General features: G+C 31.4%; 1 protein-coding gene across 2 annotated transcripts; it reads left to right on the top strand.

Moving 5' to 3' along the window:
- Positions 1–5,777: 5,777 nt before the first annotated feature.
- LOC149186570 (putative inositol transporter 2) lies at positions 5,778–12,592 on the top strand. Of its 2 annotated transcripts, none has more exons than XM_089412635.1 (8): positions 5,778–6,081; positions 6,549–6,747; positions 7,002–7,072; positions 7,242–7,577; positions 7,662–7,769; positions 7,874–8,062; positions 10,392–10,787; positions 11,459–12,592. In XM_089412635.1, exons 2-8 carry the CDS (start codon positions 6,618–6,620, stop codon positions 12,002–12,004), a joined length of 1,776 nt encoding a protein of 591 aa, XP_089268761.1. In that variant the 5' UTR covers positions 5,778–6,081; positions 6,549–6,617; the 3' UTR covers positions 12,005–12,592. The 2 variants fall into 2 exon arrangements, with proteins under 2 accessions (XP_089268761.1, XP_089268760.1); XM_089412634.1 differs by having other exon boundaries at positions 5,779–6,217.
- The last annotated feature ends 487 nt before the right edge of the window (positions 12,593–13,079 follow it).

Here is a 13,079-nt window from a genome sequence, read left to right on the forward strand (position 1 = left end):
TTGTTTCAATTCACACTCTCTGTGACAAAGATAAAGCTTTAGTTTGTTGTGGAAAATAAAAATGGACTCTATGATTATCCATTATCACTATAATTTGATTCCATATGATGTGCTTAGCTTCAATAAAAAGAAATCATACTTAATCTCATTGCAAATTCTTCTGAGTACTCCTTCAACTTTATCTTTTGATTACCTTTAATTATGAATTTGTCCCTTTCAACCATTTGTTCATCACAAATATACTATAATTTTGTCCCTTACCTTCTTTTTTTATTCCAATTCCAAACTCTCAACATCCCTCAACCTAATATTTGCTTCCACTCTCAGGAGTTATCATGAAGCTCAAAAACTTGTGCTTTAAACCTACTACTTGCTCTACCTCAACCCCTTGATATGACAAGACATAATTAATTAGAAAGTAAATTTAGAGTAGTTTTTAAGTGTGATTTTTTGGAGTTTCTATAGGATTTATAGTTGGAATTCAACTAAAACATTGTGGTCAAATCTTGATTTGTGTCGTTTAAATTGGTTTTTTGACTGTATATATGAATCTCTGTCGAATTTTAGACAAATTAGATTGAAAAATAAACCTGAAAACTTTCCAAAAAGTAACACTTAAAGACTACTCGAATTAATTTAGTTAATTATCATCACTAATATTGAATATTAATATAGTTTTATATTCATAAGAATTTTATTTGAATCTTTAAGTTAACTTTGTAAATTGAATTTTCATATTAATTATAGATGATTTGTATTATAATGTCAATTAATATTAATATTATTAATAGAAATTAATCAATTATAGTTATTTCATATCAATATTATTGGGTATTTGACTAATTCCATGTTAATAAGTGCTTAATTTGAATTCCGCTCTTAAACTTACTACTCCATATCCATAAGATTATTACATATACTAACCACAAATGTAAAAACTTATCTCTTAATTTTTTTTATAATTTTTTCCTTAAAATAATAAAAAAATAAACAAATCACCTAATTTTATTATTATTTAAGGTCATACATATTCTATCGCTCTAGTTTTGAACCTATGATCTCTTAAATGAAAACACATACTCTTAACCATTAAACTTAATCAATTTATATATATTACTCTATATATATTGTTTATTGTAAAATCTAAACTTATAAAATTACCCAAAAAAACAACTAATAAAAAAATTAGTTATTATATATTAACTAGACTATAATAATAGTTATTATATATTAACTAGACTATAATAATAGTTATTATATATTAACTAGACTATAATAATATTTGTAAACTCGAATCCATTACATATTTAAGGAGTAATTTAACTTTTAAGTTCCTAACAAGTTTTATAAGACAAACTTTCACCTTCTTACATTTTTTGATATAATATAATTATTTTTCAAATTATATGACTTAAAAATAAGTCTATTGTGATAGTTTAATTATGTTTTTTTGTAATATTATTAAAAATTATATTTTTAGTAATATTATAAAGATGTATTAATGTTTTTAATATTAATTTGGTGTGGTTTGAATAGCTAAAAGGAAAGTTGTGATCTTTGCTCATCTAATTTTAAATTCCATTTTGTTACTACTATTTTGTGAGTTAATTGTGATGGTATTCAAAGTAAATTGGATCCAATTTCACTTTTACAAGTTCTTGGTTTAGTTTGTAGGAAGTGGCCCCGTAAAAATCATAGATATGAATTATATTTTTAGTAATATTATAACGATGTATTAAGTTTTTAATATTAATTTGGTGTGGTTTGAGTAGCTAAAAAGAAAGTTGTGATATTTTCTCACCAAAGTTTAAATTTCATTTTGTTACTTACTATTTTGTGAGTTATTTGTGATGGTACTCAAAGTAAATTGGATCCAATTCAGGAGGTTTACCAACCTTTTGATGAGGATTGAATTGGCCATGAATTATAATTTTAGTAATATTATAAGGATGTATTAGGTTTTTAATATTAATTTGGTGTGGTTTGAGTAGCTATAAGGAAACTTGTGATCTTTTCTCACCCAAGTTTAAATTCCATTTTGTTACTTACTATTTTGTGAGTTGATTGTGATGGTACCCAAAGTAAATTGGATCCAATCCAATTTAGGGGGTTTTCCAACCTTCAAATGAAAATCAAATATAGCTTAGATAACATCCTCGAAATAGAAGTAGCAATCTTGGAATGTGAATTCATTTTGTCTTGGATACCATCCTTGGAATAAGGGGAAGTAATAACCTAGGAATGTGAAGGGTAGTAACAACCTCGGAATGTGGATCTAATTTGCATTGGATACCATCCTGGGAAGGAGAGGAAGTAGCAACATCGAAATGGGGATTCGATATACTTTGAGTACCATCTTGGAAATGAAAAAAAGAAGTGACCATCCTGGAATGACGATCCAATTTACTTTGAATATCATCTTCAAAATGACGAAAGTAACATCCAATTAAGATTGATACCGTATCAAAATAAAATTGAAATAAGAAAAAGTAACAACTTTTAAATGATGATCCAATTAATTTTATTACCATCTGACAAAGTGATACCATTTCGTAATGAAAAGAAGTTCATGATGGGTAAGAAAAGAGGAATCTACTTCAAACTCAAAGATACTAGGAAAATTAAAAATAAAAATAAAATTTATAATTAAACAAAAACTTAATTAAAAAATACTTTAAAATTTATTTTTTATTTTTTAATTATTATAACAATTAATTTTTCATTTTAACCCTTTCTAATAAAATCCACCATCTACTTTTCAATATAATAAATATTATTATTCAACGTTTACTCAACTTTATACTTCTTTTATGGTAAAATACAATAAATATTATTATTCAACGTTTACTCAACTTTTTATATATATATATATATATATATATATTTTTATTATTATTCAACATTTCTCAACTTTCTTTTAATACAATAAACATGATATTTAATTTATCGTAAATATAAATAATTTTAATAAACGTGATATTTAATTTATCGTAAATATATTTAAAAATTAAACTAAACACATATATCAATATAATCTATTGATCATGTGAACGTTAAGTTGACCATGAAATGGGTTGACTACTCTATACCCCTATATATATAAGTAGCTAGCACTTGAAAAGCATTATCATTGTAACTCATTTTGGGTATCAGTTGCAAGGGAACTCTTGAGCCTTGCTTCTGAGAATTGCTTCTATCCATCATCTTTGGAGAAGAATTGTCATTGTTCTTCTTTCGGATATCACTTGCGAAGGGAACGTTCTGGTATTGCTGCGGAGTATTGTTTCCATCCATCCATGAGGTAAGTGTCTAAACGATCATGATGATTTACGAATATGTATATATGTTAGTAATATGTATATATGTTAGTAAAATTATATATATATATATATGTATGTGGGGTTTATATATATATAAACATGGTTTAAGATGTAGGAATATTTAGCAGAAGTTAAAGTTTGTTTTTTATAAAATGCTTATATATCATTTTAAACAACATAATTTTTATTACTTGTTTTTTATTTCAGGGACAAGAACTCATTTCCACATCAATTTAGCTGTTAAGTCTATAAAAACATAGATACTCTACTCTTTTGGTTTTGAACTTATTTTTAGCGTCTCAACTTATATAATAACAAGTAATAACCACCATTCACACTATTTAAAAAGTCTATCTCACAGTTTAGCTGTAAAACATATATCGCGACAATCAGTCTTCCTTAATGTCTGGTTATAATATTCCTGGTCTTAATGTGTGTTATAATCTTCCTCTTGTGCATTGAATTGCACAATTTTCTTTTTCGATTGTCAAATTACAGTTTGAAGGATCTGAATAGATTCAGAGACCTCCCCGTCGAAATTTATTACACAATTTTGGGTGGTCCAATTGCGGTTTGAATGACCTGAAGAGATTCAGAGATCATGAAAACCTAGAATTACAGTTTGAAGTTTTTTGAGATTGTAGATCTGCAATTACTGAACTTGAATTGCATTGCCAAATTCAAGGCGAAAGGTGTCAGAAAACCCATCGGAAAAAGAGGTCGTTTGAGTCGCTGTTATCCTACGGTTGGTGCACAATATACCTGAAACTGCCACCTTTTTTTCTAGCTTGAAGCTAAAAAAAATAACTCAGAAATAAACACAGATTCGTGGGTTATTTAAAAATATTTACGAGGTTTAATATTAGTTATATTAAGTTTGGGTAGTTGGTGAGCTATGCTAAAATGAAGTGTCTGCAGTCAAGTAATTTGAGATTTATTGGTATTGGTGAAGAAGGTACATATATAAGTTATAAGAACAGGTTAGAACAGGTTAGATGGTTCAGTCAGAGGATTATTGGAAGGTTAGGTTAGCTTATTATTAATTTGAATAAGAAAAAGATTGAATTGCAAAAAGCCAAAAACAGAAAATTAATGGTACCATAAACTATTTTAAAACACTAAATAACCAATTTATAGTTAAAAAAATACTAATTAGATTGAAAATTTATTTAATATATTTAGAAAAATAGAGGGAAAAGTATAAAGTATTAATAATAAAGTATTAAGAAGTATCTGAAGTTAAGGTGACAGTTGAGATGGATATTAAAATAAGTCTCTAAAGGTTATGCTTTTTTTGGGCTGAAAGTTATGGAAATTCGGGTAATATTTTGAAAAAATTCGGTAGGGATTTTTGTAAATCCAAGTAAAAGCTATCAAACATCATAACTTTAGGTGCTTTAAAGGTTTTTGATGGTGTTGAATCCATTTCCACCATCAAAAACATGATTCAAACACTACATTTACAAGTTTTTTTGATTTTTTTTTTTTGCACTTTTGGCCGTCGAGACAATTCCTTCCTCCACTCCATAGACAACTCCTTAAAATAATATTTAAAATCAATCATAACATTATTATGATCCTCATCATTGCTATTTATGAAAGGGTAGAAATTTTTAGCAGAGGCATTTTCTCATACCATTTTTAAAGTGAAGGCATTCTCCATAAACCTTTTTTTTCTATGCAATTATTAGTTACAGGTCTCTCAAAAGTTTCATTCATGTCTCGCTTCAATACTATTGGTGCACTCTGTATTTAAATTTGAATATTCAAATTGAGATTGCGGTCAGAATGAGAAGCAAAGAAGAAAAATAAAGAATTTAATTCTGTTGATCTCTTGATTGTGTTGTGGTGTGATCTCTAGGTTTGATTACATCTAATTGTCTGTTGATCTCTTGATTGGGTTGTGGTGTGATCTCTCGGTTTGATTATGATGTAATGTTATTCTATTTTGCCTGGAAATATGAATAGAATCTTATTTTTCCTCAATCTTGCTTTGTTTAACTGTAGTAATAATATATTGGGAGTCAAAAGTATATTAACTCCTGTTATGATCTGCCTGCAATCTCGTCGATCTCTGAGTGGTTCAAGGAACAATCTTCATAATTTAATCTGAAAACATGGAATCGCAATCTCGTCGACCTCTCAGTGGTTGAAAGAACATCTACATTATTTTATTTGAAAAAATGGAAAAGAGAGGAAGCTGAATGACTCTCTGCGAATTTAAGACTTCCAGCGCTTTAAGAAGCCGAAACAGTAATTCTGTTTGTCATCATTAATCCATCCACAGATGTACCTGTATATGCCACCAAAAACCAAAAAGAAAACCGAAAGTATAAAACAAAAAGCTTTTAACAGTCTCTTGCAAGGTATAAACCAAGCACAGCCCATACTTCCACTTCCAATTCTCATTCCAAATTGATTTTGTGCTTCACTTTAATGTCACCATCTATTTGCAGTGCCTATTTATATGCCGGCGCGCATGCATAGACTCTGCGTTATTCTATGATCCTAAAAGATAAACATTGCCATTTTTAAGTATAAAAATTCGATCTTTTCCATTTCCATGAATATATATGAACAGATCTCACAGCAGCCAATATATTCAAGTGACTCTCAAGGAGAATAGGAGAACACAGCGCTGGAAGATCCCTGCGCCTTCTGCTGCCATGGAAGAATAATCACTGAATTGCTGGACACTCTGCAATTCTTGGCACTTCGTGAAGTTGAGAGATAGATCTCTGGTTGTGTTAAATTCCTAGAGGTTTATAAATTTTCTCTTTGCTGTCAAAATGCAATTGTGCCCCCACAGGGTTTTAGTAGCTAGAAGCCCTTAAATTGATCTGGGATTTCTTCAAATGCCAGTGGAATAGATTATTTGCTCTGCGTTGGTTTACAAGGTGGGGATAAAGGATAAAATGAGTGATTGTCTTATTATGTCTGCTCATTTCACAGTTAAATTTTAATTATATCCTGCTTAGAAAAACTACGTACATTATAGTATTACACATGATTTTTTCCCCAAACCTCAAAAGACTGGAATAACGAGCTTTACATTAAATATTTATTCTTATACACAGAGAGTTTGTCTTTCCAGATTCAAGAAATATGTATATGCTTTAGATTTCTCCATTATTTATCAATATTGGAACCTGGTCTCATTTCAACAATAAATGTGTTCCCTCTTTTCTAAATTGCTAACCTGAATACAAAATGCATTTTGTTTTTCAGATACTCCAATTTTTAGACCTGCCAAGCGGGAAAATTCATAGCGAATTCCTCTTCTGATCAGGCATTATAATGGAGGGAGGAGGTGGAGCAAGCGTTAAGGAACTTAAAACTTTTTGGTCGATAATATTGAAAAATCCATTCATTTTGCAGATCGCGTTTTCCGCTGGAGTCGGCGGCCTCCTCTTCGGATACGACACAGGTAACTTGAAAGAAAATTATTTTTCGAAGTATTAAGATCTTTAATCCTCACATAAAATTAAAATCTTAAGGTTCGATTTACCTTTGCACAATTTTGATCTTTACATAATTTGGATAGCATCTTATTTTCTTCCTGCATTGAATGGGCTACCCAGCCTAGGCTCAGCCTAGTTCAAGAAAAGAAAAGAAGAAAGAAACTAAATTTTATTATCTGGCTTGGGATTTAATCCAAATCTGTGAATTTCTAAATTGCAGGGGTGATATCCGGGGCTTTGCTGTATATTCGAGATGATTTCAAAGCAGTAGAGGAAAGTGTAGTCTTGCAGGTAAGCATGTCTACACCTGAAATGAATATACTGAAATCCAGCCATTGTCTGCATGTAGAGGTCTGGAACTTCATTTTTTCATTGATTCATCTGCAAAAAAACATTAAATATGGATTTGCAGTGAATCTTACATTTATGTATGGATTTTCCGTCAATCTTACCTCTACAGGAGACCATAGTGAGCGTGACCATTGCAGCTGCCATAATTGGTTCGGCAGTAGGGGGATTCTTGAGCGATTATATTGGAAGGCGGCGGTCGATTCTTATAGCGGATGCCGTGTTCGCCGTAGGCGCAGTCGTCATGGCTGCGGCACCAGATCCAGCTGTTCTCATTATTGGTCGGATACTCGTCGGTTTAGGTGTAGGATTTGCCTCTGTAAGCGTCCCCCTGTACATTTCAGAGGCTTCTCCTGCTAAAATAAGAGGAGCTTTAGTGAGCACCAATGGTTTTATGATAACTGGAGGACAATTTCTCTCCTATCTCATCAATCTTGCCTTCACCAAGGTTTGCGAATTCGAACACAAATCTGGAGTCATATATTGATATATAAAGCTATATTTATTAGCGCTTAAAGGCTATGTTTCTCAGGTAAAAGGGACATGGCGTTGGATGCTTGGTGTTGCTGGCGTGCCCGCTGTAATTCAGCTAATTTTGATGTTATGTTTACCCGAGTCTCCCCGCTGGTTATACAAACAGGTTCGCAGCTAATTCCTTGTTTCCATATTGAAAACTATATAAGCAAGAAATTGTGTGCATTGTTTTATTAATCCCTGTGCGTGCAAATGAATTCTGCACTACAGAAAAAGGTTGATGAAGCAGTGGCGATTCTCCGAAGGCTCTATCCTGAAGAAGAGGTCAGTGCTGAGGTTACAGCTCTCGAGAATGCAATTGCCGCAGAAGATACTGAGAGCTCGATGCTGAAGAAAATTCTTGATTTGTTTAAATCACCAGAACTTAGACCAGCTGTGGTGGCAAGCGTTGGAATTTCGGTAAACCATTACTATCATCTTTTAAGACAGTGTAGTTTAATTCACTTTTTTTCCCAAATTCTGCTCTGTTGCTATAAAGATTCTCAGATTCATCAAATTTTCCCTCCAAATAATTCTTACATTCATCGAATTTTCCCACGAAAAAAAGAAACTTCACTTTTATTTTTATATACAGAAACTTCCTTTTTCGTCCACTGTTACAGACAACCTCTTCTATACTCCTAGGGCTCATTTTCACTGACGACCTATTTTTCTGTAAAATGAGAAACTCTTTTACTCTGTGAGGGGTCCCATTTAGTTCCCAGTTTTGCCTTGGGGTTTCATTATATCAGACCGTGCCTTTTGACCTATTTATTCCCAGTTTTGCATTAGGGTTTCATTATATCAGAGGGTGCCTTTTGACTTAATTCTTCTGTAAACGGAGAATCTCTTTTACTCCGTGAGGGTCTCATTTAGCACGTTAGGGTTTCATTCAGAATGTTAGGGTTTCATCCTATAGTAATTTTTTTGGGGTTTGAAATTTTAGTATACAAATAAAATAATGTATAACAAAGGTGACAGAATAATCAACTCTCTTAGTATAGAATAATTAAATTGCTGGGTTCTTACACATATTTTTATTAAGTTCTAAGACATTTGGAACATTATCGACTTCTTCTTCATCATTTATATTAATAATTTTATTATTATTATTATTATTATTATTTTGTATGATTTCTATATATATTTAATTTCCATGTTAATTGTCATTATGACGTCATTACTTTATTTTAGAAGCTCATTTGTTTTTTTAAAATAAATTATAAATAAAATATTTTATTTATTATTATTATTATTATTTTTTTCAAAGGTGAAAAAACCTATTAAATTCAGTTGTCAAATCAACAGTGAGACAGCCATCTCTGGTTGCTGTGTGCGAATGTCAGTATCCACGCATCATTGTTACCAAGGAAAACCACGCCCCTTGAAATAACCCGCTGGTGGTCCATAATGGAGCAGACTTTCACTCCTGCCAGATGCCTCTGGGTCTTGGGCCTTTAACCTATTTCTTTACATTCGGAAGACAAACTCTTAGCCAAGCAGAAGCAATTTTAAGACATACTCCAGACCCATTTTATTTTTACTTTCTTAAAATTATTTAGTTAATTAAAATAATTATTTATTTAAAATAATTTAAAATAAATAAATAAATTTATTTATTTTAAAAATAATTTCTAAAAAAAATCAAAATGGCTGAAAAAATAAATTTGTCCATTATGTAACTCACAAACACAAATAGGAAAGTGGACTTTATATATCCCTCTCAAAATAAATTTGTACATTATGTCACTCACCAATATGAGTGTGAATTTTCTAAATCACTCTCAAAATGATCTCTTTTTTTTTTTTTTCTTCGTATCTTTATTTCTTTCTCTATCATTTTTTCTTTTCCTATTTTATTAAATAGTAATATATTTAAAAATTAAAGCTATTATGTAATTTTAATGAATAATTAAAGTGCCTAGGCTATTGGAATTTTCTTTAACAATAGTTTAGAAATAATTTTGTAAATTTATGTTACACCTGTCAAATTTCAAGATTTTAGGTGGGTCAAAAGTTTTTGATGGTGTTGAATCTATTTCTAGCATAAAAAAACATGATTCAAACATTGCTATTACCAGATTTTTTGAATTTTTTTTAGTTGCCACTTCTGACGATCCAAACAATCCTTCCTTCCAGCTCAGTAAATGCCTCTAAAAAAATTATAAAAATTATATAATTTATATAATCAAAATATTTAAAAAAAATAAATATATATTAAAAATGTAAATTAAATAAAAATTATTACCGTCCTACTTAAAAGAGCATATAACAAAATGAAAAGAAAATCATTTTAATACAAACCGGTACAGATGGTTCTCCGTCCTTCATCCCAATATATATTTGTGGGAACTTTGATTGTAAACTTTAAATCTATTCAATGATTTGTACGATGCAAATGCAAACTGAAATTTAACTGATCGAGTTTGACTGATTGATTCTGGTAACAGTAGTTGATAGATTGATTCAGATAACAGTAGTTTGAAGTTGAATATAATTTGATTGTAAATTTCAGAATTAGAATTTTAAAAATAAAAGTGAATTTAATTTTTACATTTTGAGGATTTTCATTACTTTCTAAATATTTACAAAATCTACTATAACCATAAAAATATCAAAATTTTATTTGAGAGTCAATATTATATTCATTCTTGTTTGATTCAGTAAGACTAAGGATCCATAATAAGCCTGTGAAATTATTTGGAAGCGTTTTAGTCATGGTTCTAACTTTTGGATTCATTTGTGACAGGTCCTGCAACAGTTTATTGGGATAAACACTGTAATGTATTACAGTCCTACAATTATTCAATTGGCAGGATTTGCATCGAACACAACAGCTCTACTCCTATCGCTGATAACATCAGGATTGAATGCAACATTTTCACTAGTAGGAATGTATTTAATTGACAAAACAGGAAGGAGGATGCTCGCAATGCTGAGCTTGTGTGGAGTTAGCATATCTCTTGGACTGCTCATAGGAGCATTCAAGTACACAGAGATCAACTCTCCTCCAGTACTCCGCGAATTGAATGCTATGGAGACAGAAAGCACCTACGTTTGCCCAGCTTTTCAAGCCTCAAATCAGCCTTGGAACTGTGCTGACTGCCTCGCCAGCAGATGTGGATTCTGTCAATCAATTACAAAGGTATGGTTGAAAATTTTGATGAATGAATGAGCTTTTATATGACAATATTATTCATTGATTGATTGATTTTAATGACGAGAATGATAGCATTAACTTGTCTTTTATCTCTGATTTTCTGCAAATCTGGTTGATTTTATACTAGTCAGTCAAATAGATGGTGATGGTGCACGTTGTGTTCATATTGTAAGTCTATATTTTTTAGGCTGCACATTCCATGACAAAGTGTCATTCCATCTACACCATACCCTTATTGCAAAATATGTAAATTGTCTCTTCTCAAACTTCCTTAGTATCCTCGGTCTACTGGTCTCACATATAAATTGATTTGATCTCATCCTCACTTGTACAATTAACAATCTTGTTTTTTACCCTTAATATGTCTTCCTACCATGGTCACAAGTCTTTTTCCTTTAATAGTTCCTCCTTAATATGTCTTCCCACCATGGTCACAAGTCTTTAATTGCTGCCTCTAAATATGTCTTCCCACCACAAATTAAGTTAAACTCTGATATAATACGTTTTTTTACACCCACTGCTACTGATCCACATGCAGATCCTAAATTTTTAAAACACTAAATTTTTTCTTTCTTCCTTAATGTTAGGACATTCATGGAGATTGATACTCCACTGATTAAATTTAATTGGTGTGATTGTACATGACATTGCTGCAGGATCACTTTACTGGAACCTGTCTGGTGTCCAATCAGACAGTGGAAGATATGTGCCACAGTGTCCGCCATTCCAGCAGCTCTTGGTTCACTCAAGGATGCCCCAGCCAGTATGGGTGGCTTGCCATATTGGGAATGGGTATGTACATCACCTTCTTTGCCCCTGGCATGGGAATCGTACCCTGGACAGTGAATTCAGAAGTATACCCACTTAAATACAGAGGAATTGGGGGAGGACTTGCAGCGACCTCTCTGTGGGTATCCAATCTGGCTGTGTCACAGACGTTCTTGAGCCTTACAGGTGCTATCGGTGTCTCCATGACATTTCTGGTATTCCTGGTGGTAGCGTGCTTCACCCTGCTGTTCGTTTTCCTGTATGTGCCGGAGACTCGGGATCTCTCCCTGGAGAAGCTTGAGGAAATGTTACACGATCTCTGTGAAGAAAAGAAAAAGGGGGGCAAATGTAGCTCTCTCTCTTACGTCCTGAAAGCGCGCAAACGTGACAAAACCTCAAGTGTACGCAATGCTGAAGATGCACAGAGGGTCTGATTGCTGCTTTCAGACATGGAACCTTTGTTGGTTACAGAATTTTGTCCAATTTCAAATGCTTATGAAGTGTGCTTTGCTCTGTTCCTGTTATTTTTAAATTAGGGTTGCTTCTAGGTCACATAACTGGATCAAAGTCCAGAGGTAGGATAAATGTGTTCCAGTGGTGCTGTTTATGGCTACGTGGCACCCGGACTCTCTGGAACTTTACGCAGGATATCATTTTCTTTTTCAATAGCATTCAAAACACAGTGAACATTTACACCTGATATGGATAATTTATGTTACAGTAGGACCAGGATATAGGTAGTGCAGGGTAAAGACCCATGTTGAAAGCTAGCTAGAGAGTAATCTCTTCTATTTGGTACTGCTCTGGTGCATTCAAAGTTTAGAGAGCTTTCTAGGAAGTATACCTGCAAACTATTCTGAATATTGTGAAGGGGATTATAGGTTATTCCCCTTTCTTTTAAATTGGTCCAAGAACATTATCAATTTCAGTTTTTAATCTTCAATAAATGAGCAGAATCACATTCCATCAATTTCAGTTTTGATTCAATAAATGAGCAGAATCACATTCTACTCCTTGATATATATTGATAGGTTGATATGTATAAATGGTTGATATACATGAATGGATGCTATAATTTTTCTTAATATATTTAATTGGTAATAATGGAAAAAGAATATTTGCTTCTGAGTGTGATAAGATTAACTTTTTGTTTTTTTGTATGGATAGTTATTTATAAGTTATGATTAACTTTTTGTTTTTTTGTATGGATAGTTATTTATAAGTTATGGGGATGAAATAATCACATTATTATGTTAACTTATAATTGTTAGATTAATGACCTAATAATTTTTTATGCAAAGATTACTATATTTATATATAGTTTTGTTTATTTATTTATTTATTTATTTTTTATATATGTTGAAGATAGAAAATTTGATTTTAAATACTTAATATATTTAAACTTAGTTTTATTTTTATGTTGGATTTTGATCATAGTTATTAGTATTTTAATAATCGGCAAAGAAATTATAGCATTGTTGATATAAATTTAAAATAATATTTGTTAAA

The sequence above is a fragment of the Pinus tabuliformis genome, chromosome 3_1, assembly GCF_031772625.1.
Source record: "Pinus tabuliformis cultivar Carrire ecotype Pingquan chromosome 3_1, CPIR1, whole genome shotgun sequence".
NCBI classification, from domain to species: Eukaryota; Viridiplantae; Streptophyta; class Pinopsida; order Pinales; family Pinaceae; genus Pinus; species Pinus tabuliformis.

What these genes read in the sequence shown, in the direction of transcription:
- LOC149186570 (XM_089412635.1), top strand. Translation starts at nt 6,618, where the DNA reads ATGGAGGGAGGAGGTGGAGCAAGCGTTAAGGAACTTAAAACTTTTTGG. An exon ending in AGGAAAGTGTAGTCTTGCAG is followed by an intron (nt 7,073 to 7,241) that starts GTAAGCATGTCT and finishes TTACCTCTACAG; the next exon opens with GAGACCATAGTGAGCGTGAC. An exon ending in CCCGCTGGTTATACAAACAG is followed by an intron (nt 7,770 to 7,873) that starts GTTCGCAGCTAA and finishes TCTGCACTACAG; the next exon opens with AAAAAGGTTGATGAAGCAGT.